General features: G+C 40.6%; 1 protein-coding gene across 1 annotated transcript in view; it reads left to right on the top strand.

Annotated features, from left to right (window-relative positions):
• Positions 1-10,241: 10,241 nt before the first annotated feature.
• LOC115782887 (adenylate cyclase type 6) overlaps positions 10,242-27,475 on the top strand; it is a 49,887-nt gene continuing 32,653 nt past the window's right edge. Inside the window, exons 1-3 of the mRNA XM_030733387.1 lie at positions 10,242-10,447; positions 14,781-15,031; positions 15,158-16,097. Coding sequence (XP_030589247.1) covers positions 15,018-15,031; positions 15,158-16,097 — 954 coding nt within the window. The 5' untranslated portion in view covers positions 10,242-10,447; positions 14,781-15,017. The remainder of the gene's footprint in view (positions 10,448-14,780; positions 15,032-15,157; positions 16,098-27,475) is intronic.

The raw sequence follows: 27,475 nt of genomic DNA, 5'->3' as shown, positions 1-27,475 counted from the left end.
GAGCTTTGAAGTCATATTTTAGGGGAGAGATGGATTTAGTTGAACAGGTTTGTTTTTTGTTTTTCTTTGGTCACCTTTGCCTGAATAAAAATGGCCGGGGCACCATTTATAAAGCTTTATTTACAAATAAATTATAGGTCAATTAGAAGTTAATCACAAATGCTCAGATTACTGTTAACTTAATTTTTTGAAACCTTAGTAAGCTTTTTTTTTTTTGTTTTGTTTTGTTTTTTTCCCCTCAAAATTAATCTGTCCATCTGAAGCCAGTAACTTAAAACTAGTGCAGGGGTGCAAGCCAGGACAGGTCTGCCAAAAATTCCAGTCTGATTCACTGGATAGCTTTGCAAAGTGTGAGAACAGGTTGGATTTTGCATTGCATTTTGCACCAGGAAGTATTGTGGTGCAACCAATGTCACATAATAATTGTGTATGTCATAACTATTCTGATCAGGGACAGAATAGTTATGACATACACAATTATTATGTGACATTATAATAATTGTGTATGTCATAACTATTCTGATCAGGGACAGAATTTTTATCATCACCAGTGGTCTGCTATACCACACTTTACAGTGAAGAATATTTGAGTTAAGGTAGTTGTCTTTCTTTCTTGTGACAGTAAATTGGCTGAATATGGAAAAGACATTGGTGAAATTGCACATGATTCTTTGATAAGGTGACAAGATCTCAGCAAACTAAATGCAGGACAAAAAATAGGCCTATGTTTGTGAGCAACAATGTGGTGCACATTACTAATGTAGTTTGTTGGTGGGGACATTTGCAGTTGGTCAGGCAGGACTTGACAGTACCCCAAGACCTCTGTATAACAAGACCCAGGGGAAGGAAAGAAACCAGTCGGGTAAGGAAGAGATCCGAGCAGGGGTGGAGGAACCCTGCTCCAGGATGGTTGGGGTGCAACAGTAAGGGGCGTGGACTCGATGGGAGCAGGCAGTGGGCCAGAAGATCTTGTGGTCAGAGTTGTGGAAGGCCCAGCCACACTGGATCAAGTTCCTTATCCAGTCAGTCCACAAAGTCCTCCCCAGCCCAAATAATCTCTTCTTCTGGGGCCTAGCAGAAATTTCCACATGCCCGCTGTGCCAGGGAGAGGATCACTAGAACACATCTTAAACAGTTCCCCACAAGCCCTGGGAGGAGGGCGTTATCGGTGGCACCACAATCAGGTGCTGAGAGTTACTGCAGAGGCTATCAGCACAGGGATCTCTCTCAGCAGGCAGCAACAATCAAGAAAGTGCTTTTGTCGAAGATAGAGAGAAGCTATATCAGCACACAAACTGAGCCGGAGGTCTTCTTGCAACAATCTGTGACTGGCAGATGAAGGTTGACCTCACCATAGCCATGTCCACCCTCAGGCCTGACATGATTCTAATGTAAGAGTTATCGAGGCAGGTGGTCCTGCTGGAGTTGACCGTTCCCTGAGAGGACCAGATGGGAGAGGCGTTTGAGAGGAAGAGAGCCAAGTACAATGAGCTCACCGGCAAATGCTGAAACAAGGCATGGAAGACCCATTGCTACCCCACTGAGATCTTCTGCTGAGGTTTTGCTGGACAGTCACTGTACCGAGCTCTCATGTTGCTGAGGATCAGGGGACTGCACAGCAAGAAAGCCATCAGGCACATCACTGATGCAGCTGAGATGACATCAAGGTAGCTGTGGATCAAAAGGGGCGACCCGTGGATTCCACAAGCTACCTAGACTCAAGCTGGGGACTTATCACCCCTGGCTGGTTTGCCTGGGTGAGGGTGTATGATGTTGAAAGATCCAAAACAACCGATGACCCCAGGTTACATTACTGATGATGTGTCTAGGTTGCACTGTGGGGTGTGTGTTAAAACCAGTACTCTTGTCCCCAAAACATTAAAACTGTCATTAATTGTTATTTTGGTTGCTATTTTGTCTTGCCATATTTTGGGTTTCCATTCAGATGCCTTCATCAACTGCCATATTTGTCATGGTCCTGGGCTGTTAGCCCAGTGTTTTGTAGTTTTTCCTTGAGGTTCTGTTTTTGTTGTGTTTTATAAATTTGCTTACAGTTTAGATTCTTAGTTTGTTATAGTTTTCTGAATCCTGTTATTAGTTAAAGTTTGTTCTTCTTATCTTCCCCGCGTCTCTGTGTTCCAGTGTCTGTTTTGTCCCTCTGTGTCATTGTCCCTTGTCTTGTGTGTTCTATATTTAGTTTTATTCCCAGTGTTGTCTTGTCTGTGTTTCTGTTTATTTCTTCTCTCACTTCCTGTTTTATTTTCCTAGTCCCCTGTTCAGTACGCATTATGTTTAGTTTTGCATCCTGTGTTCTCTTCCCAGCTGTTTCCACTTGTCCTCGTTATCTCTTGTGTATGTGCGTTTTCCCTTGTCCCTTGTTGTGTTGTCTGCGTTCTCTGCAGTCTGTGTGTATGCGTGTATTCCTTTGGAGTTTCCCTTTTGTTTGCCAAGGGTTTTGTATTATGGACTATTTCCTACCTTGGCTCTGGGATATTGTATTTATCGTGTTTTTGGAACCTTGCAAGAAGTTTCAGCATTAAAGCTGTTTTGAGTTCAGTCCTGTCTCCCTGTCCTGCACTTGGATCTGACCCCGTCTACCACACAGCCGACATTTGACAGTATCTGTTTCTGAGCTGCACGCTTCCTCTTAAACTCTCAAATTACTGGGAAACATATATATAAAAACTCTGAGAATCACTTTACACCACTTTCATATTCTACCAAAATCTGTGCAGCTTGTGACTTTGTGGTGACTTGCAGCTTTTCACCTTTGGCATTCTTTGTCTTTAGCCCTTCATCCCCAGTAAGCCAACTCCTGTTAGTCTGCTTTGGTCTGAATACCTCCATGAATGTTGTAGTATGTAGTAGGGATGTGCTGACCCGATATTCAGTATCGGTATTGATCCAGTCCTGACCTAAATTGGGAAGGAATGAAAAATGCAATCTGATCCATTAAATATCACAAAAATGCTTGATGAAATTTGTAACATGCCATAAGCCAGTGCATCACCTTCTCACATACTGTAGGAGCACCAGGCAACAGGTGATAGATCAATCGTTGTGTGAGAGACTGTTGACTTATATAAAATGCATCCAGGCATTTAAAAACAATTGTTTTAAAAAAAGATCACATTTGTATTTGTATCAGGAGATATCCAAATGTAAACTATCAGTATCAGTATCAGACATAAAAAAGTGGTATGGTGCCATCCCTAGTATGTAGTAGACTCAACAAGTTCTGGGTTTGTGGTGACAGTGTTTGACATTAAACCATATTGTGTATGCTCTATAATATGCCACACTCACATGTACTGTAGCCACACACTTTTACATGACATTACTTGAAAGAGTTTCATGTGAGCATGCAAATTTTAGAAGCAACACCGATCGTCCATCTGGTGCTGTGTAACTGTGCCCATGTGAGAACACAACAGATAATTGTCCAGGGAATTCAGAGCAAGCAAGTGGACCTCTTGTCCTACCCAAAGACTGTAGATAAAGTTGTAGTCAGAAGTTTACATACAGTCATGTATGTGAGTTTTTCCACATTCGGTCAGTCTGCTGTCATTACAAAATCAAAACAAACGTTACTACAGTAACTCAAAGAAACTCCGTGACACGGCTTCTAGCTTTAACCACCTTACTTTGGGGTGGTATAAGAGGAAATGTGTAATGATTTTGTCAGTAAGACTGACATGATTCATGATTCAAACCTCCGGCTTGGATAAACAACCACTTTCATAACACAATCCATTCTTCATGACTTCCTTTCTATTCTTCACAGTGCTCCCTGGAGCAAATTCAGTGAAAAGTCCAAAAACCATGCACACGCTCCTTATCTGCACCAGAAAGCCATCCTGTGGGCTGGATTGGACCTTTTTGGTGGCTTGTTCTAGTCTGTGAGCTGAATGTTTGATACCCCTGGGTTAAAGTTTTTATTTCTCTAGAGTTAAAAGTGTGTTAATATTAACTAATCAGATGACCAGTGACATGACTCCAAAGGAAGATTGTGTTGCACCATGTGTTGTGTAAGTTATGCTTGCAATCGTCTGCCAATTTTTAAGGCCATAATATTTCAAGATTTGGGTAGTTTTGCTGTTATCCTTTCACCTTTTGGATATTAAAACACAAAGACTGTAAGCTGTAAACAGCCCATTACAGCTCTTTGGCTAGCTGATTTAGAAGTCTTTTTTTAACCTTTGGTAAAAGTTTAATAGTCAGAAATGCCATCACAGTTAACAGTGAAGGAAGTGACACACCCATGGTGTTTTTATTTTAGATCTAGTCACATTTTATTCAAATTATTTATCATCCTGTATCGGATTTGTCTTTTCCTGTTGGCTTTTTAAAATTTCTATGCTGGATCCAATTTGCCTTCCTGTTATTTACTGTGGACCTAAATATGAACAAGGCCTTTCTTATTCCAAGAAATGCCCCGTAGTTGTAGCAGAGGTAATCCATTTACCATGACCTACAGACACAGAGTTTATCCTGTAGGAGGTAAGATGTTTAGTTAGCCACACTTAGTAACATTCAGCTGTCTGTTTGTCCTGTGACATCACAGGATCCCTTGCTGAGAGTATTCATGCATACCCCCGGTACTTTCCAGCACCTTGACTGTTTGCTTCAGTTTCCACCCAAAACCTGTTCTCTGTTGACTCCAGTTGTCTGTTTTCCATCAGTGTGGTTGTGGTACCAGTGATGGTGCCCAGTCTAGAACTGGTCATTTCTGCCAAAACAAGACTGGTACCAGTGCCAAAAACTAACATGAGATGGGCTGCAGAAAAAATAAATATATCACCAATCACTGATTTTTAAAATGTTGTCAAATCTTTTGATTTCTACACCCAAACTCACTACAAGCATCCTGGCTGATTGATGGCCATCCTCACAGTGTACCAAATTATGATGGCATGTGTTTGATCTTGTCACACCTTAATCCTAACTATGCATTTTTCTTTTCTTTTTTTTTTTTTTAATAGAAGAAATAGCCACATGAAATCTGAACATCCTTAATAATTTGCAAGCCAGAGAGCTGTGCTAAGGCTTCACATTAGGCCCCCTGCAACTTCCCTTCCTCTGCTGGCTACCTCACTAAAACCTGTGGTATATTTATTTCTTAATATCCCTGTAATTATAAATAATGGGCAGTTTCATCAATGTGTTGTCAATTTTACCACACTAGGAATGAGCTACTTGTTTGTTAGCCAGGTGTGAAGAAGTGGAACAGGGCTCTATTAAGAATTCCAGATTCCACATTCAAGATAATATCATTAATTATTTATTATATTTAGTTTAGTTTTACCAGTTATTTAAAAAAAAAAAATCAGACAGCTGACAGCTTGAAAACCAAAGCCCCTGAAGCTAAATCTACACAATAAGAGGACTGTAATAACACCAAGCTCTGACTTAAATTATTAAACCTAGCTTTGAATGGCTTTTATTGGTCAGATTGAGATATTAGAGGCCAAGATGATTACTGCTTCCTCTATGCTGACATAACAACTCTGTGAGTATACTTGTGTCATTTTGGTTAAAACAGTGCAAATATGTTCCATGCAAGCACAATTTAAAGTGAAATATTAAGTATAATAAATTCTGACACTGACACTGGAAAGTAGATTGGGTCACATGATCAGTTGCTTATGCTGACCTACCTTGTTTATAATAGTGTAGTGCATCAAAGGCTCAAATAATGTTGTAAGTAATCAATTCCACAAAAGAAAACAGAAAACAACCAAAATGTATTGATCGTTGAGAATTTGGGGGATGTTGTTCCAAATTTGCTTTAGTTTTGTAATCCAGCGTATTTCATTTTATCCATTGTCTCATGAGTACAGCAGAATATTAGATCTACTATGAATATACATTTCTATTATATTATAGTTAATGGCATAAGTTACTTGCACATGACATAAAGTGCATCTATTTTTTGAATAATCACCTTCAAGTTTACAGCTTTAATACCACTTGTTAATTTAAGCTTGTCCACTGCAACCTGCTAATTTCTGTTTGTTTAATGCTCAGTTTTATGACCTGCCAGCCTTTGTAAACACTACTGTAGTGTTCTGTCTGGTTTAGTTTACGCACTGACGATAAATCATGAGGTACTGCTTAGAAACCAAACCCTGTTCATCTCCAAGAAGTGACTGTGATTATATAGTTTACTGGAGCTTTTGTTTTTAAAGTAAATCAGAAACAAGTGGAAAAAATATACAGAACAAACATGGCTCCAAAGAGTTTTTACTACTTCTTTTTGATTTTTACACTGAAAGCTGTGTGAGCACCAACAAGCAATTTACTTTCTTCCTTATTCTGAGCAAAAGGAAGGACTGCAGACTCTGAAATTTGTACCAAAAATCTGCCACAAAGGGGTTAGGTTAGTTGGTGATTCTAAATTGCCCATAGGTGTGAATGTGAGTGTGAATGGTTGTCTGGCTTTCTGTGTTAGCCCTACGACAGGCTGGCAAGCTATACAAGGTGTACCCTGCCTCTCGCCCTATGACAGCTGGGATAGGCTCCAGCCCCACGTCACCCCACCCCCACCCCCAACACCTGCAACCCTGAACAGGATGAGTGGAAGAGAATGGATGGATGGATGAATGGAAATCTGCCACAAAATCCTCTGCACATTTTTCACTTTAAGTATTAAAAGGTTTTTACCTTTATTTAACCTATATACTGTATATTTATCAGGGTGTATTCTCCAGAGAAGGTATTAACCCTTTGAGTTCTAACTTGTCCTCAGGGACCACCCCCTGACTTTTATGGTCTTAGGCCTAGATTTAGGATTACAGTTACCACCAATGGGAACTTAGACCTCAGAGGACCCAGAAAACATGGTGCACAAACACATCCACAGAAGCCAAAAACTTTACAAAAAAAAAAATCATACTTTATAAAAACAAGAATTTGATAAGACATAACATACATTACAAGAATTATAGCTTAAATGAACTAAAATATAGATAGATAGTGTTTATTTGTCACATGCACAGTTATACACAGTACAATGCACAGTGAAATGTATTTTGTACCTGCAACCATATATACACACACATATAAATAAGAAGAATAAAAATAAAAAAAAGTAATTCACACTATACACTATACTCTATATACTATACACTATACACACTTTTATAAATTATAATATTTACATTGTGCAATAATGGTCCAGTTAGGGCTCAGAGTTGAGCAGACGGATGGCTTGTGGGTAAAAACTCTTCTTCAACCTTTCAGTCTTAGTCCTCAGGCAGCGGTAACGCCGGCCTGATGGGAGCAGGGAGAAGAGAGAGTGTCCGGGGTGGCTGGGCTGTTTTAGGATCTTCATGGCCCTCAGCCTGCACTGCTTGGTGTAAATGTCCTGCAGGTTGGGGAGGGTGGTTCTGATGGTCCGTTCAGCTGAACGAACCACCCTTTTTAGGGCCATGAAGTCCTGCTTGGTGCAGTTTCCCATCCAGGTGGTGATGCTCATCATCCAGGTGGTGATGTTTGAACAACAACAAAAAAATTACAATATTAGGTAATTGTCTGAGTTACAACAGAAGTTATACCAAAAAAAAATCAATGCGCACCTGTAGTTATAGTCAGTCTTTTTTACATGATGTTCCAGAACAAAATGAAAAATTTTCCATGTTTATTTAAGGCTACATCAGTATAATAAGTAATAATCAGTACAACAAATGCAAGAGGAAAGTAATTATTTATCAAAACGTGTTTTGACACTTTTGGTTATTTATCAATGTGATGTGTCCGAACTGCCTTCCAGAATACTTTTTAAAATTTTTTTATAAAGGACTGATGATTTGAGTCCACATAGGCTCGACATCAAACTTCCACAGCTGATAAGGGATATCTGCTGTACGTCTGCTTTCATAAATCCAATGAAAGAATAAATAAAATGGTTATAAAACGTCTGTGTGCCAGATACCTTGAGACCCCCCCCCCCCATGGGTCCTGTTGGAGATCACAGCTGGAGGTGTTTGACCGTCCGGCCTCGCTGCAGACGCGACTTCACCTCTAGAGGGAGTGCCGAGTGAAAGTGGGAACGAGAGAGTGGTGTGAGCAGCAGCGGCGCGCCTGGGCTGAGCGGAGCTGCGTCAAAGCAGCCAAAGTTAGACAGCATAACCCCGGAAATTTGGAGGATTTCTATGTCAAAATAAAAGCCCAGTGAGTTTCACTGGGCTGACAGCACAAACAAGCAGTGCACAAGCTGACGCAGTCCTTGAGATAAAAAAAAAAGATCGACATGGAGACCAAACCTCCATACCCATTTTAGCCTTTAAAAAAAAAAAAATCAGGTATCAAGGCGTTTTTCTGAAAAACAATCATTTTACAGGGTAACAGCATTACTGTGTCACTACATTATTCATGTCTATGAACGCCCAGATAAGACACTGTGCACTAACTAGCTCTCTAGATAAATTTAGATGAAACAAAAAGATCCAAAGCCTTAAAAAAAAAAATAAACTCGGTGTATTTTATTCTAGCAGTTTTCATGTAAAAGTATCAGTCATTATAAAAAGAGGTGCTTGAAAAATATTGTTTAACTTGCTGCCATGATTGTTTTTTTTTGTTGTTGTTTTTTTTTAAAGAAGCCCTGTTGACCTCACCCAGTGTGAAATCCCTGCACAGAAGAAATTTAACACTAAATGGATGTGATCAGGTTCTACTTCTGAAACTACAGTGTCCATCCATTCATCCATCCATCCATCCATCCTAATTCAAACAGTAGAACTCTCCTCTTATTGATAAGTGGTAATCCATATCCATGCAACTCTTTATTTTTACATAAAAGAGTTTAAAAATCTTTTTGTCCATTCAAGATGCACAACAAACCAAGCACTTCATGATTTACAATAATCAGTTATTCAGACAGACTTCATGTTAGCTCCCAAACCTTTTCAGATGTTTTTTTTTTTTTTTTGCCTTTCCTTACTTTATTGACATCTTTTGACATTGCGTTTGTCTTATCCGATGCTTATTAATTTATGGCATGTTTTCTCTCAAAACAGTGCTATCAGTTTTTTCACATTTAAAAGATTCAAGTTTATTGTGAGTTATATTATAACGGTGTCCTTGTGAAGACAAACCAAATAGAAACAGCTTTAAAATAATCTTCTCAAATGTCACTCTGACCTCTTTCCAAAATGTTTTTATCTTTCTACAAACCCAAACACAGGGAAACTGTGTACCTTTACCCTTTATGCATTTAGTACATACAGTAAGTCTAGTGTGTTTGCATTATAATGATTTAACTTGGCAGGAGTCACATACAGTATGTTCACATTAACCAAATATAGCAGTGGGTTTCAAACATTTTCTAGCATGCCCCACTTTGGAAACCAAAAAAGGTTCAGGCACATACAAAACTCCCAATCAGTCATTATTAATAAAAAAATGGATGCAAGTGAATTTTTAGGTAAATAAAGGACTGATTTAAAGCATCAGCATCACTACTATTTGTTTATTAACCATTAAAGATCATATTCAAACAACTTCGACTGATCATCCAGGTCCACTCTCCAGCCTGCCCCACACATTGCTAACTACTGAATTATAATGTGTTTATCAGAGGCATGTACTCACCGTGTAAACATGAGTGATGACACAGGCTGATTTCCAATCCTCTTGTGTGATCATATATCATATTTTTACTTTTACTTCAGGGGTTTTTATTAATAATGATAACTTTTAAAAATTCAGCCATTAGCAGTTTTTTTGAAAATGACAACCACAAAAAAAAAAAAAAAAATGCCCATAAAAATAAATAATGGACAACAAACAACTGAATAATGGAAAGAACACAAAAATTATTGATCAAAAATGTGTGGATCATCACACCTACTCTTTTCACGTAGAGTTTATTCTAAATGGCAACATTTTTATAACAAGGTTTCACAACAAAAGACTGAAGAAAAGCAAAAATAAAGCTTTCTGAACAGTCTTAATTCCTCATAGCAAACCACTCCACAAGTTTACTCCCTTTTTGACAGATATAAACATTTGTCCTGACCCCTGTTTCTTTAAAACTTGTCTCTTTCTCTCTGAATTCAAGCAACCTGGGAATACAGCCAGCAGATTATTTTGTGCTACATTATCAGTTCATTATCGTTTGTCTCTTCCTAATAACAAGTGCACATAAAATTCTTCTGTAGCAGCAGTAATAATTTGAAAACCTTAAACGGAAGTGTGATGTTTGCATTAACCTTGACTTGACAGTGGTGCTGGGAGCCAAGAGGGTCAGGGGGAGGAGAGGCAAGGGAGTGGAGCGAGAAGACGACAGGAGGAGATCCACCACAGGGTGACCAATTTAACCGGACCATCCTTGGACCGCTAGGCTACAAATGGTCCTCCACCCTGGCCGCCCCCACCGACAACCATCGCGGCGAATCGGATTGTGTGCTGCGCTCCTGTCGGCGGATAGAAATAGAAGATGATTTCGGTGAGTCCGTCCTTTTTTTTTTTTTTTTTTAAACTGCTGCTGCTGCACACTGCAGGCCGACATATATAATATATGTTCTCCTGTCACACGAACGTCTCAGACGCTGTTGCGCTGCGCCGCAGACGCCTGTGCCACTTCTCCGTTAATACTCCATTTGTGCCGAAGTGAATGACATAGCTGGCGACAGTTGCTGTGAGGCCTCCGCTTCACATTGGTGGTGGTAGTGGTGGTGGCAGAGGATACGCGGCCAGTACATGTTTTCCACTGGCGGCCAATAACAACATATTTGTGTAGCGGGGGGAAAGGATGAGCTGCATCACTGTGCGCTTGTGTTTCTTAGCACAGCTGACAGTCCTGACGGGTGTTTACAGGTTGCAATCGCAGGCTTGCACCTTGCATTGGGCGCTCATAATGATTCGGATATTTTGAATGACATAACTTTAAACTCAAACGCCTCTTTTTATGCGCTAATTGCCCCTCAGATGCGACGGATTTTAAGCTATTGCTCGCCTCCCTTCCACTGACTGATGCTCAGGAATGTGCAGCAGCAATAATATAAATATTATGTTGTTAATCTGTTTATTTACCCAAGACTCGTGTTTGTCAATGCACTAATCCTGTGAGCTATTGCTTTGCTGCAGACTGAAGGACAGAGGAGGGGGGAAAAGAGAATAAATCGCTGACAGAGGCGTGTTGTGTCCTAACTTGAGCTACAGGACGCAGCGGAATGGTTTTATGGTCCCCGCTATGGTTGTCACATAGGCCATGGTGTTATGTAACAAGAAGCCTACGCTGTTTGAATGCGGGCCCTCACACACGGCCTGCCTGTGCATGGCATTTAGGCACAGGATCGCAAGCACATCATCCGCACATGAGCTAAACAGGGCCGCAGTAAATGCGTAAATTGCCCTTTGAAAAGGCGCAGTATACCTTTGATTTCCCCTCTAACTCCTTGATGTGGTTCTTTTTTTTTTTTTTTTTTTTTTGCATCTGTATCCTCTGGATGACAATTCAACCATGGGGAGAGAAGCCTGCATGCGCACCCTCGGACATGTCTAGCCCCATAATGAGTGACTTGAATGCTCGCTGTTTCTGGCCAGTTGTCAGGTTTAAAATGCCCCTTAGGAATAGTCGGTCACCTCTTCTCGCCCCCCCCAGCCCCAGCCCCCGCTTCCCCACCCCTCTCCTAACGCCAGTGTGGAGGAGGAAGGGGAGGCGGAGAGTACAGCCAGGCACCATGCAAACACAAGCGGCTGGCAGCTCCGCGGCGTTTGCAAATAGGCATGAGCTGGTCGACCTTGTGCAGGAGAGCGAGGAGGGACGCAGCCGGGGAGGTGGAGGTGGGAGGGAGGGAAGGGGGGGGTGTGAGGGAAGAGAAAGACAAAAAGAGACGGGTGGTGGTGGTGGAGGTGGTGGTGGTAGTGGAGGTTCTTGAATGTTGTCGATACGCTACCAGGGAGGAGGGATAGGCTACGGCTCGGACAGATACGTGCCAGAGAAGGCGCATGCCGGCAGCAGGATATAGAGAGGAAAATCTATTTTTGCTTTAACACCACATCGTGCCTCTCTCCGGTGAAAATACCGGCCGAGGAGGAGGCGGCGGCCGCGGCAGCAGCAACAGAAGCAGCTGCGTTGCCTGCGTTATGCGTTTAGCTCTGCACTATTGAGCTCAGGGTATCTGGCAGACAGACGTTTTATAATTCAATCAGGGACTTTAGCAGTACTTAGAGTGAATGATTAGAACACCAAACTGTTATTATACGTATTTTCCATGACAAAAGTGCTCTAGGGATCTTATAGTGATATCACAACAGATATAAACAAAATGTGACCTGGTCAGTATAAATTCGCAATTTAATATCACAGACATGCCCATTTAAAAAGGGCACTGTTCTGCGCACTTCCGGCTCAATATCCCTTTGCATGATTCAAATTTCAAAATAATCCTGGATCTTATACTGGGCTAGACAAGGCCCAGTATAAAACACAGGGCCACCTTTTGTTTAAGCTAACTTTCTTATATAAAATTTTGTATTTTTGTCGTTTTTTGGTGATATAAATGAGTTATTATCTTATATACAGTGTAGTAAAATTGATGTTTTTGCTACTTAATGCATTTGAATTTGAGATTAAAAAAAGAAAAACAGTAGACGAATTTGAACTTTTGTTCAATTTGAAAGGAAAGTTGGTGTGCCCATTTCAAGTGTCATAATATTACACCTGAACTCTGCTAGAGTTTGCATAATTCAAAACAGTTTGAAAATAATCCTCACTCGTCTCCTTGGCCTTTGTGCAGTGTCTCAGTTCATTCTCTGTTTGAAAGGAGTTGTTATAGCTCCTTTCTCCTGATTGGCTGGGCCTTCTGTACTTACAACTAAATCTGTGTTGTACCCGTTGGTCTGTATTAGGAATATTTGATTTTGTTGACATCATATAGAGCCAAGAATTGAAAAAGAAACTGTCTCAAGCTTGAGCTTTTGCCTCCCAGGGATTACTCATACAAATGCTGACCTCATTATTTGAAACTTGCACTGTCAGCCCATCTCGGGTTAAAGTAAGGATTAAGTTTTGGTTAAAGTCCATTATTTGCTCATAATAGCAGTAAATAATCATAGCAATAAAACAACTGAGGTCTTCAGTGACTTACAGTAAGTGGAGCTTATTGGGCCTTTTACCAAAATGTATTTTGGTCTTAGCTTACTTCACTGCTGATCGTAAATCATTAACAGCCCAGTGAGAGGAAAACAAAACCAAAAATGCACCTCTAATGTTTTCCCTGCAAGAGTATCATTTTGAACTTACCAAAGACTCATGAATCGCTCATCATTCAAGACCTCCCACAATATTTTTGTTGATGTTAAAATACTGACTGCTGATATTTCATTGCTGGCATGGAAAGTGTTAAAGACACCAAAACAATGACCCCGATTATTTGGAGATTTCACTTTAAAATTTCTCACTTCCAAACTTCCTGTTCCTGTTGTGAATTTTGATTGTTCAGAACAAATTTAAATACATTTCCAAAACAATTTACATTTAAAAATAATTTAGCACACTGGCTTCATTTTGTGGATTTGTGCGCCAGAGTTTTTTTTTTTTTTTAAGAAACCAGCTCTCAGGTGTGCTCGAACTGTTGACCAGTACTGTATATATGATAGAAAATATGGAAATATATAATAGGTTCCCTTTAAATCCACAGATACAATAAAGAGAGTGGCTGGATTGGAATCTTTCTCTTCTTATACCTCAACTTAAGTATCTGTCGTCTCTTCTTCATTTAAATGTTGTATCCTGTGCTCCGTGGAGCTGACTGGGGTCATTCTCGTGTAAGATTACATGAAGGCAGACATTAGAGTGCCATATGCTCTGCTGTCTGTTACCTACCAGATGCAATGGATGATAAAAAATATAACTAAATGTAATCTTATTAAATTTGAAGACAAAAAAACTTTCTGCACAGCATTAAGAGATAAGTAATAGTCGGGTCTCTGAAGCCACATACAGTAAACATGCATAGAACACTCTTTAAAGGTTTCACTTTAGAGGTCACAGATGATCCCTATTTTAATTACATGTATGCATGCACATACATACACATACTCCTTTACACATACTCCTTTAAGTGTGCATATGTGTTATGCACACTTAAAGGAGAAATGTTGGTGAACAACTTTTGATTTAATCCTGTCGTGCCCCAGATCCTGTCATGCTGTATATGTTACTGCTGTCTTGACAGTGTCCTGTTGTCCAGCTGCATTTATCTCCATTTTTCACTTGTCTGTTTATCGTTAATTGTGATTATCAGCAGAGCTTGAAGGAGCCTTTCTGTGTCTTCAAGCCCAGCTGACTCCAAATTGCTGTTGTGTTTATACCAGAGGGTGTTTTTTGTTTTTTTTGCATGGGGGTCAAACTGAGCAAGTTCTGGTTCACCTTAAAAAACCCAGACCTATTTTCTATTTTGGGTACCCCCCCTCCCCCCCAGCTCTGATCCTGTGAATCTGTTTTCAGCCTATCTCAAGTGCGTCTGGTTTTCCAGGAAATTAGATTTATGTGCATTTTGCTCACAGTATGATGGATTTTATTTCCTTTTGTTCATGGAGAAGCTTTTTTTTTTCTAACACGCTATTAAAAGAGCTAAATGTGTGTCAGAAGAGTTTATTATGACTATTAGCATTGATGACAGGTTGCAAATGGCAGCTCCATTACTGTCACTATCTCATGTCTCTCACATGATCAAACTGATACTGGTTAAAAAAGTTTGTTTTTTTTTGCCTCACCTGTTCCTGTTTGTCATCCTACAGTCTTCAGTATGTATGTTTGATTTTTCCTTTAGACCCAGCAGGAGCTGCGGAGATAGGCCTGGCAGCACAGACTGGTCATCTTATTAATCTTGGTCTCTGATCACTGGCTCTGGCACAAACATCTGGAGCTTTGTGCGCCATTTAACCCCCATCCATTCACTCCCACCCTGCGGCCCTGCAGTGTGGCTCCTAAAAACACTCCTCGCTCCTTCATAATTTTGTCCACGGGGATAAATGAGTGAACCGGCTGCAAAGGAAAGGGCTGGGACATGTACCAGAACAGGTAAATGAACAACTCCTACAAGTGGGCTGATGAATAAATAGTGTTTGGTCCCCTGAAATGATATCAGTGCTGTAGCTGTTATCTGACCTGTTCCTGTACTGAACGTCCTTCTCTCTCCTCACACAGAATGTCCTGGTTCAGTGGTTTCCTAGTTGCCAGAGTGGATGATCGCAAGACTGCGTGGGGGGAGCGCAATGGCAAGAAGTCCAAACGGAAGGGAGGCTCATCTCTCTGCAACCCGCGTTACATGAGCTGTCTGCGGGACCCTGATGCTATGGAGCCCCCTTCCGGAGCCCCCCTCCATCAGCACCACCGCGGAGGGGGGGCAGGGGCTATGGGAGGTGGGGGCAACTTTGGCGTCCGTTGCGGATGGCAGGAGGACCACTATGGCAAAAGGGTAGTGGCTCCTGGAGAAGGGGTGGGGCTGAAATCGGTCGACCTGGGCTTTGAGGACGGGGAGTTAAAAGGGAGGAAAGGTGGGTGTAATGGAGGAAGTGGCGACATGGGCGACGAAGGTCCCAACGGTGCAGCAGGAGTGGTAACGGCTGCAGACTGCTGGCTCAGGGTTGTGCGAGTATTCCAGTCGAAAAAATTCCAGTCCCGCAAACTGGAGCGCCTATACCAGCGTTACTTCTTTAGGCTGAACCAGAGCTCCTTAACCATGCTCATGGGGGTACTTGTGATTGTGTGTGGCATCATGCTGACCTTCCACTGTGTCCACGCCGCCCCTCACGTGGCCTATTCATCAGCCCTCTCAGTGGCGATGGCGCTGTTTATGGCTCTAATGGTCGTGTGCAACCGCAATGGCTTTCACCAGGACTATATGTGGATGGTCAGTTACCTGGTGATCGGAGTCTTGGTGTCTGTACAGGTTTTTGGGGTGCTCATGGTGGCACCTAGGAGTGCTTCGGAAGGCATCTGGTGGTCCGTGTTCTTCATCTACATCATCTACACTTTGCTGCCTGTGAGGATGAGGGCGGCAGTTCTGAGTGGAGCAGTTCTGTCCATCATACACGTGGTCACCACCTGGCAGATCAACCAGGAAGACAAGTTCCTTTGGAAACAGGTAAGAAAGGCTTGATATCTTATTGCTTTTTATCTGAAGTGACACAGATGGTGAACAGGGCAAAAACTATTTTGACATTGGTTTTCCCATTCTGTCATTGTGGCGCCATACGGATCTGTTTGGCAAGCGAAAGGTTGCTGGTTCAATTCCAGCCGGAAACACAGAACCCTATTGGGGCTGCAGCAGGAAGGACATCCGGTGAAAAAAATGTGCCAAGTCAAACATGCGGCACTACCTGCTGTGGTGATCCCTCGTGAAAGTAGCTTCTTCTTCTTTTTCTTTTCCCATTCTGTGGTTAAGAGAGTGTACTGATATGTTGTCCTGCTGTTTTTCAGATTAATTAAGTTCATGTTCAAATTCATGTTCAAGTCTTGTGTCATCTTAAAACACATAGACCCTGGGGTGGTTCAGTCATTATATATATATATATATATATATATATATATATATATATATATATATATAAATATATATATTAAAGGCCAGACCCATTTTAAGTAGAAACTCACTGTCAGTGATTTGGCTGATGTTAATAGCCAGTATTGGCATCTTACAGATATACAGTATGGGTTCTGTTGTCTTATATGCACATGTTGTCATAGATGCACTGATATGAAAACAGTTCTAAAGAACATATTGCAGAAAAAAGATGCTTGGAGTCATTTAGAAATGGTAACAAAGCGGCTCCCTCTCTGCTCTTTACGACGGTCAGCTCTGTCTGCAGAACATGCAGCACAGTACTCTGCTTGCAACTGAGCAGACGGGGATGCAGAATCCGGCGCTGTCTTCACATTCAGTTGTTGTACATACTGCTGTAAAGGTAACTAACAATGACACCATCCTTTCCCCCTTTCAGTATAACTCAAACAACCAGCATATTGATTTTGGACTCTGCATTTTAGGCCTCATCAACATGTTAGTTTTCTGATGCCAGAAGTTACCATCTTGGATGAGATGGTGGAGTGCTGGGCTATCAGCTATCAGCTTAGCAGGTTTGGTTAACAAGCTGCATAAGCTGTGCAAGTGAAATGCACCGACACCCACCTCTGCCACTAACATATCAGGTTAGCATTAAGTAACGAAATAATAAAATGTAACACAAACTTCTTTGATGGCACGCCATATTATTTTCAGATAATTCCATTAAAATGCTTCTAAAAGCACAAACACGATTGAGAGGTCCAGTTCAGTGACTTCAGTTATAGGAGGTGGGGCCCTAGTAGACAGCTGCTGGCTATAGATGCCTATGTCAGCACATCTCTCAGTCAAAGTGGCCACACCACTCCTGGATCCAGATAGTATTTTCTTACTTTTCTTATTCCTATTGACTCTAAGGGCACATTTTTAACTCACCATGTCCTGTATGCTACTTTCACTGTGAGAGTCCAGTAAACAAAGTGTTAATTCAAGCTTTTATCCAAGTGTTTGTTCTTCTTTAGTAAAAAGCAGAATAAATGTAAGGGGTTCATGAGGCGTAGCACTAAGGTTTCACCATTATGCAAGAGAAGAGTAAGAGCTGACAGATTGATTTAGGGGATATTTAGGTTAAAAGTACATTCTGGTAGAACATCTGTGCACGCTTTGAAGGTTCAAATGCTTTAATGTCCTAAATGTGATTCCTGTTTAAACATCCAGGAGACAAGAAGCAAATTTAAGAATTTATTTGGAGTGTCTTTTCTGATCATTTGATGATCTAGTTTTCACTTTCCTTTTAGTAATGTGGACAAAAATAGGATCCTTAATGTAAATATTCTGCATGAATTTCTGTTAAATCAGATCTAACAGGCAGGTTAAAAAAAAAAAGTTGTTTATTGTATTCTTGTTGAAGTGGCATAAAAAGAACAGAAATAATTTAGTCATTTAGTCAAATTTTACTGGCAACTTCTTTTGATAGTCACTCAGTTGTTTGATAATCACTCACTCACCCATAAGAGCCCACAACCATTTCTCTTTGAAGGAAAATTTATTCAGAATTTCAAAAATCTTTTTAATTAAAACTCGTTCAGAAAAAATTTCCAGAACACATGAAAATGTGACACCCGTGTCATAGTGGGTTCTCATCTTAAATAACATTCCTGAGTTTAAACTTGTCAATTATGAGGGTTTGTGGCTTTGTTAGACAAAACTAAACACATTTGAAGATGTTACGTTTGGCCTTAGTACACTGGGATAGGAATCATATATTTACTTGACACTTCGTTGACAAAATGATGAACATTAATGATGATGAACAACAATTACTTGCAGGTTCAAACTGTTTTGATTAAAAAAAAAAAAAAGGAAACACTGAGCTTTTGAATATATAAGGATATTTAGATTTGCAATGTAAAGTGTTGAGCTGTCAACTGTAGACTGCCTGAACTTGACTCAGTCATGTCCCTGGCTGCATTGAAAACACTGACATCACACAGTTGATGGGGTGGTTAGCGTGTGAACTGTAAAAGGCTCCGCTGGGCTTTGTCACCGTGTTGTATGTGCGTATTTACATGTACTTTGGGGCTTATGGGTCTTGCTGTACAGTGTGTTGTTTGTGCGTCATGCCAAGGACCTAGGGGCTCACTGAAGGTCAGTGGGCTGAATGGACCGCCCCAGCTGGACAGCTGTATGTGTGTGTGTGTGTGTGTGTGTGTGTGTGTGTGTGTGTGTGTGTGTGTGTGTGTGTGTGTGTGTGGTGTTGTATGACAGTGGGAGAATACCATGATATAAAGCAGTATCACTCATGTCTCTGTACTCTCACACAAGGGACGCTTTGTACTTTTCTTTAAGGGTGGGGTGATGGGGGTGAGGCCAAAAGGGGGTGGGGGGGCTGTTTGGCCTCTGTAGTGTTTTAGCTGTTTTACAACTGTCTTCTCCTCTGGGAAAAGTTATGCAAAACAAAATAGGAAGACCATTACTAAGAAACAATAGGGGGGTATTGGGCTTAATCATCACTGATTGTCACTGTAATGCATTTAATAAGACATCCTTTTAGCCGTTTTCCCAATTATATGAACTATATTCTCAGAAAATGACCCAAATTAGTCAATTACACACCAACTACTGTGTTATAATGTTGTGATTGTTTATTATAAATTAATTACTGTAGCACAGGAAGAGATTAGGGATTCGTGGGAACTTGGTAATTACAGTGTGCTGTGTCACATCAGACATGATATATCATAGTGTAATCCATCACATGTGCTAACATTGTTTGCCATTGTTACGTGAATGAAAGTCATGAGATCACTGCAGCCCAGCTATGCCGTTTATTCCTAAGGTCGCCTGTGTACTATGTGGCCAGCTAATTCAGTGTCATCAATCACTGCTTCACGCTTGCCTGCAAGTATTTCCTCTTTCTCCCATAACTCATTAACCAGGTTTCTGTTTGGGTGGATGAGTACAAGTGATTGGTGAAGGTGGAATCATGTAAATGCAGATACTCTTTTTTGGGGGGGGTCGAGAGTTTGTTAGACTCTGGATGTCTTATTTCACTTCCCTCACTTCTGTCAGAGTGAAGCTTATTAATCTGCATCCATGTGCAGCAGAGTGTCGGTTTTGTTTTATAATAGATGAGGGTTGCTGGATTATGGCAAAAATTATATTTATTTTAGTCAACATTGAGACCACCATTATTTAGCACAGTTACTTCAGACTTTGCAAGCATGGTTGATATGTTAAAATAAAAAGAGAAGAAACTTTTTTTTCAGTTGAGTGGATTTCCTTGAATTTTACTTATAGCTCAGCGGAAAAAAATAAAGAAATAAATCGGTGTGATCTGAAGTTATCCTGCCAAAGTCTGGTAGCTAAATTTCCTTATTATTCATGCACAGATTGGTATTTATAAAAATCAGCCCTCAGATATTTTACATGGTATCTCAGACAAGTGCATTTTTCTTTAAAAATGTTTACCTTTTACTGCATTTAAACCTAGCATCAACACTATTTTTGTCTTTTTGGAGCTCTGAGATAGAGACTGTTAGAACCACTGCTGACCCTGTTTTAGTTAGAAAACCTTTAGGGTTGTGTTTTAGTCTGGACAGGCAACCATTTATCCAGACTTGGAACCAGCGCTGGGAGCACAGGAGCTTGTGACCCCCTGAGGTTGGATTTGTGTCTCTTCCTTTTTCCCTAGCGACAGGTGGTTTTCAGGGTGTCACTGATTGGTCTGTAGACCTGTGTGACTTTAGCCATCATTTTCCCACTGACTGCCATCACCCACTTGCAACCAGTTGGGGAATGCACACTTTCCCCTCACGACAGGTGGTTGTCAGGTGATTGTGGACCAGTCTCTAAGTCTCTAAACTTGTGTGACTGAGGCCTTATTCACTTGATTCATATTGTCACCATGATTGTCACACAAAATGACAGACAAGTTACCGTCATCTGGTTTGTAGTAATGTGTCTGCAAAACCTCAATAGCAAGCATCTAACCAAAAACTCACAAAGAACAACCTGTGGACTTCAGGATGATTTAACCAGAAGTGCAAAAATGCTAAATAATTTTTGGGCTCATCTCTGCAGCAGCTTACTAGCTCAAAGACTCAATCGGTTAAATCCTATTCCATGAAGAGTGAAGTCACACACATTCATGATTGTACCACTATGATTACTTTTGTAAACTGACATTTTGACCGCTGTGTTTGAGGTGAAATTAAAATTACCTTGTCAGGCTTTTATAGTGTATATACAATTGTAACTCAGAGGATGTTTTGCTGAAAAAAACAAGACAGTCCTTTACTGCTTAAAAGATAGTATTATCATGACTTGTTAAGCAGAATATATCATCATCATCATCAGAAGAAGCTACTTTTGGCTGCTCCCTTATTCATAAGGGGTCACCACAGCGGGTAGTTCCGCATTTTTGATTTGGCAGCATTTTTACACTGGATGCCCTTCCTGACACAACCCCAAAGGGATCTGTGTCTCTGCTCAGAAACAAACTGGAGATCTTTTGCTTGTTAGGTGAATGTGTAATCCACTACACCGTGAAGCCACTAGAATATGTCATCATATAAGTACAGAAATTTAAAATAAAAGAAACTTTAAATAGGTTACAATATATTTCCACATGAAAATGAGTATTAGTGTTGCTTTTTTTGTACAGTTAACAGACGTGTTCAGACCAGCTGAGGCTCTTGGAGACATCTCGTAAGTGTCTGGTTGCTATATGTGGAGTACTTCTTGTTCAACCCATGAAATTTCTGGTCCTCAAACCTTTCAAAACACATGCGGACCATGCGGTCGTTCCCTATTGCTCTTGGCATCGATGGTAGGTGTGTTTTTACAGCTGTAGAATCGAGGATCAGTTCTTGATTCACTGCAAGTGTCTTTCTGCACAGCCTGACACTATAAACTACAATATGTAGCAGTTTGATTGGCTGTGTTGTATAAGGCTTATGAAACAAACACTAGCAGTTCAAACATGGTTTGTGTTCATCCTGTTACATGAGTTGCCTGAGCTTCACTCTGCTGTTTTCGTGTTCCGATGTCTGTGATCCTCAAACTTCCTCAGCTGAAATCAATTAGCCGCAACTGTACAGTATGTACACATGTCCCCCGTCCACAAACACATGGACACACACACACACACACACACACACACACACACACACACACACACACACACACACACACACACACACACACGCTTTGTTATGGTTTACGCCTTCCCTTCTCGTCTCTATTGAATGTTGTCAGAATTGCTGTTCTTTGTTTTTCTTTGGAAAATAACATCTCAAAACAATGGTCCTGCCTGCCTGCCTGTGTGGGTGTCCATTTCTGTGTCCATACCGACATATACTTTACCATCTTCATGCTTGGCATTAATTTAGAAACATCCAGCACGCACTTTATTTCGCACGCTGGATCTTCTTTTGTCACAGAATTTTCTCACGCTCGCACCTTTCACGCAGCAGTTATTCGCTTTACGGCCACTAACAATGGCCAACATTGTTGTGGGTATGTTGTTGACACAAGTGCCGTAAGAGGTCAAAGACTGGTTCCTAAAAATACCTGGCCTTTGACGTTTCTACTAACTGTTGCATCACATGGAACGGTCTTATCAGAGCCTGCGTCAGAGCTACGGGCAGGTCACTCTATCCCCCTTTTCTGTGGATACACATGGGCCTGCTCTTTCACGTGCCCTGAAACACACGCTCACAAAGGTAGAAAAGAAAAGAAGAAGAAAGAGCTTTATTTGTCACATACATATACATGCAGTGAAATTCATTCTCTGCATTTAACCCATCACACACATGGAGTATGTAGTACACACAGCACAGCATGGAGCAGGGGGCAGCCAAAGGGCGCCCGGGGACCAAAGGGCGCCCGGGGAGAGGCTGTTAACGCTATTTAGTCGCAGATAGTCTAACCATTCCTTTATCTTGTACTGTTGTGTGTAAATGAATGGGTATTTGAGCTTTAACCACAGAAGAAATGGTGGGTTAAGAACGAACACAGAGGTCAAATCAGGCCTCCTTGTGGAATACACGGACCCCAAGTCAGGGGACAGTGAGTATGTTAAACTGGTCTCCTTTTCTAGCTCTTATTTAATTAGTATTTTGTATTAGTTAGATAAGATTAGTATACGCAAACCCGCTGGAGGTTCACGTCAAACTTTCCAGATGGCTGTTTACTCAATTTTCAAGTTTCCAGGAGGCTGCACAAAGAATAGATGCATTTCTATCAGAGCAAACCTCACACAGACTGTATCAGCTGTTCACAGTTTCACAGCAGCTCCCGGTGCTGGAGTAACCCTGTGTGCATCACGGATCAGGACGGGGAGACTTGGATCTTAGTAGAGGAAGTTTCAGTTTGTGACAGCCACCTGTGCAAAGCCACAGCTATAGAATAAGGCAGAGCATATAAGGGAAGGAGGAAGGGAAGGAAGGGAGGAGAATCCGATATTCTTTGCACGTAGTCCTTCCACAGCTTCCTTGATAAATAATTTGTGTGTTTAACTCAGCAGCAGCATTTTAACAAGGATACGTGTCACATGTACACAATGCTCACGACTAGGATAGGACACACACACACACAAACACATAGAAAACACACAGTGAAAAGAATTTGGAGGGAAATTTTTTTGCGACTTGATCACAATGATCAAGTATTTACATAGTACAGCACAGTTAAGGCCATAATTTGTTGGACGAAGACACAGTGTTTGTAGTTTTGCCACTGTACACGACCACAGTGGATTTAAAATCAAATAATCAATATGTGATTGAAATGCAGGCTTTCAGCTTTAATTTAAAGGGTTTTATAAACGTTTTACATTAAATGTTTAGGAATTGCAACATTTTTTACACACAGTCCCACATTTTCAGATTCTCAAAAGTAATTGGACATTTGGCTGACAAGTAATCATGGTCAGGTGAGGGCTGACGGTGAAACATATTTCATTAGAAATGGAATATGAAAAATGTTAAATTTGCATTTTATGGCGTTTCACTGTAATTTTAAATATTAGGGCCAAAGAGATGTCAGTGCAAGTGAGAGAGGTAACTGTTAAGCTGGAAAACCAAAATACACCTATCAGAGAGACAGCAAAAAATTTTAGGATTGGCCAGATCAATAACCTGGTCCATTCTTAAAAAGAATGGTACAGCCATAGCTCATCTTGTTGCACCAGCGGACCCATATGCAGAAGCAGGGACCTGGGTTTGAGTGTTCCCCAGACCATTTCCTGCCTGTCATTTCCCACATTTTCACCCTGCTTTACAACAAGGTGCAAACCACTGGTTATACTCAAGAACAAGAAGACTAGATTAAATTTTGCCAAAAAACCCATCTAAGATCCTGCATAGTTCTGGAAAAAAAAGTCTTTGGATAGATGAACCCAAAATGAACTTGTACCAAAATGATGGGAATAGAAAAGCATAGAGAAGGAAAGGAAGATCTGATCTCTTGATCCGAAGCATATCACCATTCAAACATGGTGATGGTAATGTTATGGCATGGGCATGTATGGCTGCCAGTGGAAGCGGACCAGATATTGTTTACTGATCATGTGACTGCTGATAGAGGAAGTAGGATGGATCCTGAAGTATACAGGGCTATACTCTCTGCTCAGACTCAGCCAAATGATACAAAACTGATCAGATGGTGCTTCACAGTGCAAATGGATAATGACCCAGAAAATACTGTAAAAGCAACCCAAGAAATTGAAATTCGATATTCATCAATTGGCAAAGTCAGTCACCTGATCTCAACCCAATAGAGCATGCTTTTCAGTCACTGAAAATAAAACTGAAGACAGAGAGACTTCCAAACAGCCACAAACTGTTAGTTTGTCCAGTTAATTTTGAGCCTCTGATAATGGTAGTCTGTGTATAAAAATGTCTAATTCCTGAACAATTAATGCAAAATTTTTGTGAAGCCCCATGAATTAAAGATAAAAGTGTGCATTTAGATCACTTATACTCCCGTGGTGCACAGAGGCACAACTACAAAGATTGTATGTTTAGATGTAACTGCACCTAGTAGTAAATTTTTGTGGAAATTTTTTTCTAACACGCAAAATTTTTATAAGACCCAATTTTCACCCAGAGCACCTTGGCATCTAGTTATAAAAGTGCTATAAAAATAGTTTCTTTACTCTGTTTGTGGGGATAATATTTACACAATATTTCATTTAGCAGTACTCGACAACACTCTTCTAATAGGATTGATTGCATTTTTAAGATACAATAAATCCACTGTGGTCAAAGCTCAAAGATGGAAGCACATTTCATAGCTGCCTCTATTAACTTGCGTGATCATTACAAATACATATACATGCTCACACATGTAACACCACCAACACCACCCAGCCCGCCAATCTGTAGACCAATAAGAGTGCAGGGGAAGGAGTTAGCATCACTTCTGAGACTGATGGGGAATAAACAGCATTGCTAAGTGTCTCCCTCAGTGTTCGTGTTGAGTTGGTCCAGTGTTGCCATGGAAACAACTACGACTCAAGCAGCCGAGACCCAGTTTGGTAACCGTTGCCTCAAGTGAAGATAAAAAAAATACAGAAAAAAAAATGTTTAGAAATCAGGTCAAAATTGATTTCTGCCATTTACCTCTTCTTCTGAGAATCAAAAGGCTTGGGGCTGAGAGTTGGAGGGGGTCTGAGCTTTCTAGACACGATGCTGTTTGGCTGCTCGGATAGATTTGTGCTTTGTTTTCTTCCCCCCTGCTGTTGAATTCAGACAGTCCGTAATTAAACATGGCGATGACAGGGAAGAGGTCATATGAGCGGAGGTGGTGGGGAGTCGAGAGGGAGGGATACACAGGATGTTGTTTGCCAGTTGTCTGGTTCAGAAAAGCTTATCTCTGGTCAGCTTGCTATGACTGTGCATGTTTGCAGGCCCACTGCTGCGGAAATAGTCCAGAATGTGTTTTAGGCCTTAAAGACAAACAGCTTTTAAAGAAAGTTCACTTGCTGGAATAATTGACCTTGTACGGTTCTGTTATTTATATGATTCTTTTCCAGGCGCAGATAATTGGGTTTTTATTGCTAATTACGTCTTCTTTACATTCCTCTAATGTTAATGTAACTCCTCTAAGAGGCTTCTTGTTTTACCACAGCAGTTATCTCTCAGTCTGTCGGGCCGTGCGTCCTTGCAGGGGGTCCCACGTGTTCCAGAAAACTTGATAATAGTGTGAAACGGGTCTTGAGTTTCCTCAGATTTTGTTGCCATTTAAAAAGGAAAAAAAAAGTTTTTGCAGCTTCAGTGCCAGAACTTTTTTTTTTTTTAATAGTCACACTCTCTCCACAGAAGTCACACCTGCCTTGTTGCCAAAGGAAATGTGTGTGCTGCGTAGTTTTCAGTGTTAGGACCCCCAGCTTGTCTCTGTCCCTGCTTACAAAAACTGAGGGATGAGGAGTTTTAAAATGGTCAGTGTCATAAGAATAAGTGGCTTTATATTACATTTATGTGAGTATTATTTATGTAATGTGACCAGTATATTTAAATGTGCTGAAACCAACAGGTAGATTTATTAATTGGCATTTGAGTCAGTGAAATCTTTTACAATAGATGAAACACTTTTCATTGGTGGTGGTGACAGGGGAAAACAGTTGGTCTGGCAGTATATTCAAGCATCAAAAGCATATTTGTTGCAGTTAAATACACTGTGACAGGCTTTCCAAATAAGTTACACTGCTTCTCTTTGTTTTTTCTTCCATAACTTTTATTCAGACCCATATTTTTTTTTTTAGTAAAACTGAAAATGGATTCCATAGGAATAAAGAGTACACTTCATCCACAAGTTCCAACCCCAGCCATATAATGCAACCTGCAGTAACCTGCATCTATTAGATAGCTGAATTAGCTAATTGGGAAATAAATAGGTAATAAATATTTTATTATTCCCTGCTGGAAAAGTATCTGCATATATTATTTCTGAGTAAATGTGACGATATAATGTGAAGCACAGTTTCTTTGAGTCATATATCTTAAACTTGATAGAAGGACGCTGTTTTATATTAACAATCCCACAAAGCAACGTAAATCTAAAAAAATGTACTCCTAACTAAAAAGAAAGTTATTGTTTTATTGAAGATAGTTAACCAGATCTATTTTCACCTTTTGTTTCTGGACCAGAAACAGACAGAAAGTGTCAACTGGAAGTTTTTTGTTTTTTTGTTTGTTTGTTTGTTTTATCATCCACGTATTTGTAATATTTATACAAATCAACATCACTTGCAGCACTTTTTGAAAATCTTCTTTTACTTCTTTCATTCTGCACACATGAAGAGTGTGCAGCATGTTCACATTGTTAAAGTCAATCATACTTTTCCTTCAAACAACAGTAAGGGAAACAACTGATAACTGCAATACAAAACTTTGGATTTGGATTGTCAGCAAATTGAAACATAGTTACATGATAAAGTGCTGTTTTTGTTTAAATTATGTGGATTTTTTTTTTTAAAAAAGCTCACTTTTAGACAGACTAGATGACAGAATTTGGAAACTGTAGCTAAAGTGTTTAAAACAGTTTGATTGAAGCTGTCCCGGAAAACGATTTCCGGAGAAACTCTGCTCTGCTGTTCATCACAGCTTTATTGAATAAGACAAGTTATAGACATGACAGAACTGGTTGCAGGTGACCGCTCTCAGACGGTTTTAGCTGTCTCAGTGGTTGACGCTCCGTACACAGACCACCCGGCCGAGTGAGGGAGCAGAATGAGCAGGCGGGGCTTTACTATTTATCTGCTGATGTGTTTCTGGTCATTTCAGATAAGGGCAGTGTGAGCTGTGTGTAGACATGAGGCTCAGGCTGAGTACACAAACCCAGCAGCTGCCTGGCACCAAACACATACAGACTCTTTCACATAGGCTGAAAGTGACAGTGAGCGCGAGTCAGAGCAGGAGGAGGCGGGAAAAAAAAATGAAATGAAAGAATATGGA

This window comes from Archocentrus centrarchus, chromosome 7 (genome assembly GCF_007364275.1).
Source record: "Archocentrus centrarchus isolate MPI-CPG fArcCen1 chromosome 7, fArcCen1, whole genome shotgun sequence".
Classification (NCBI taxonomy): Eukaryota; Metazoa; Chordata; class Actinopteri; order Cichliformes; family Cichlidae; genus Archocentrus; species Archocentrus centrarchus.
This window is presented reverse-complemented; position numbering and strand designations above follow the sequence as displayed.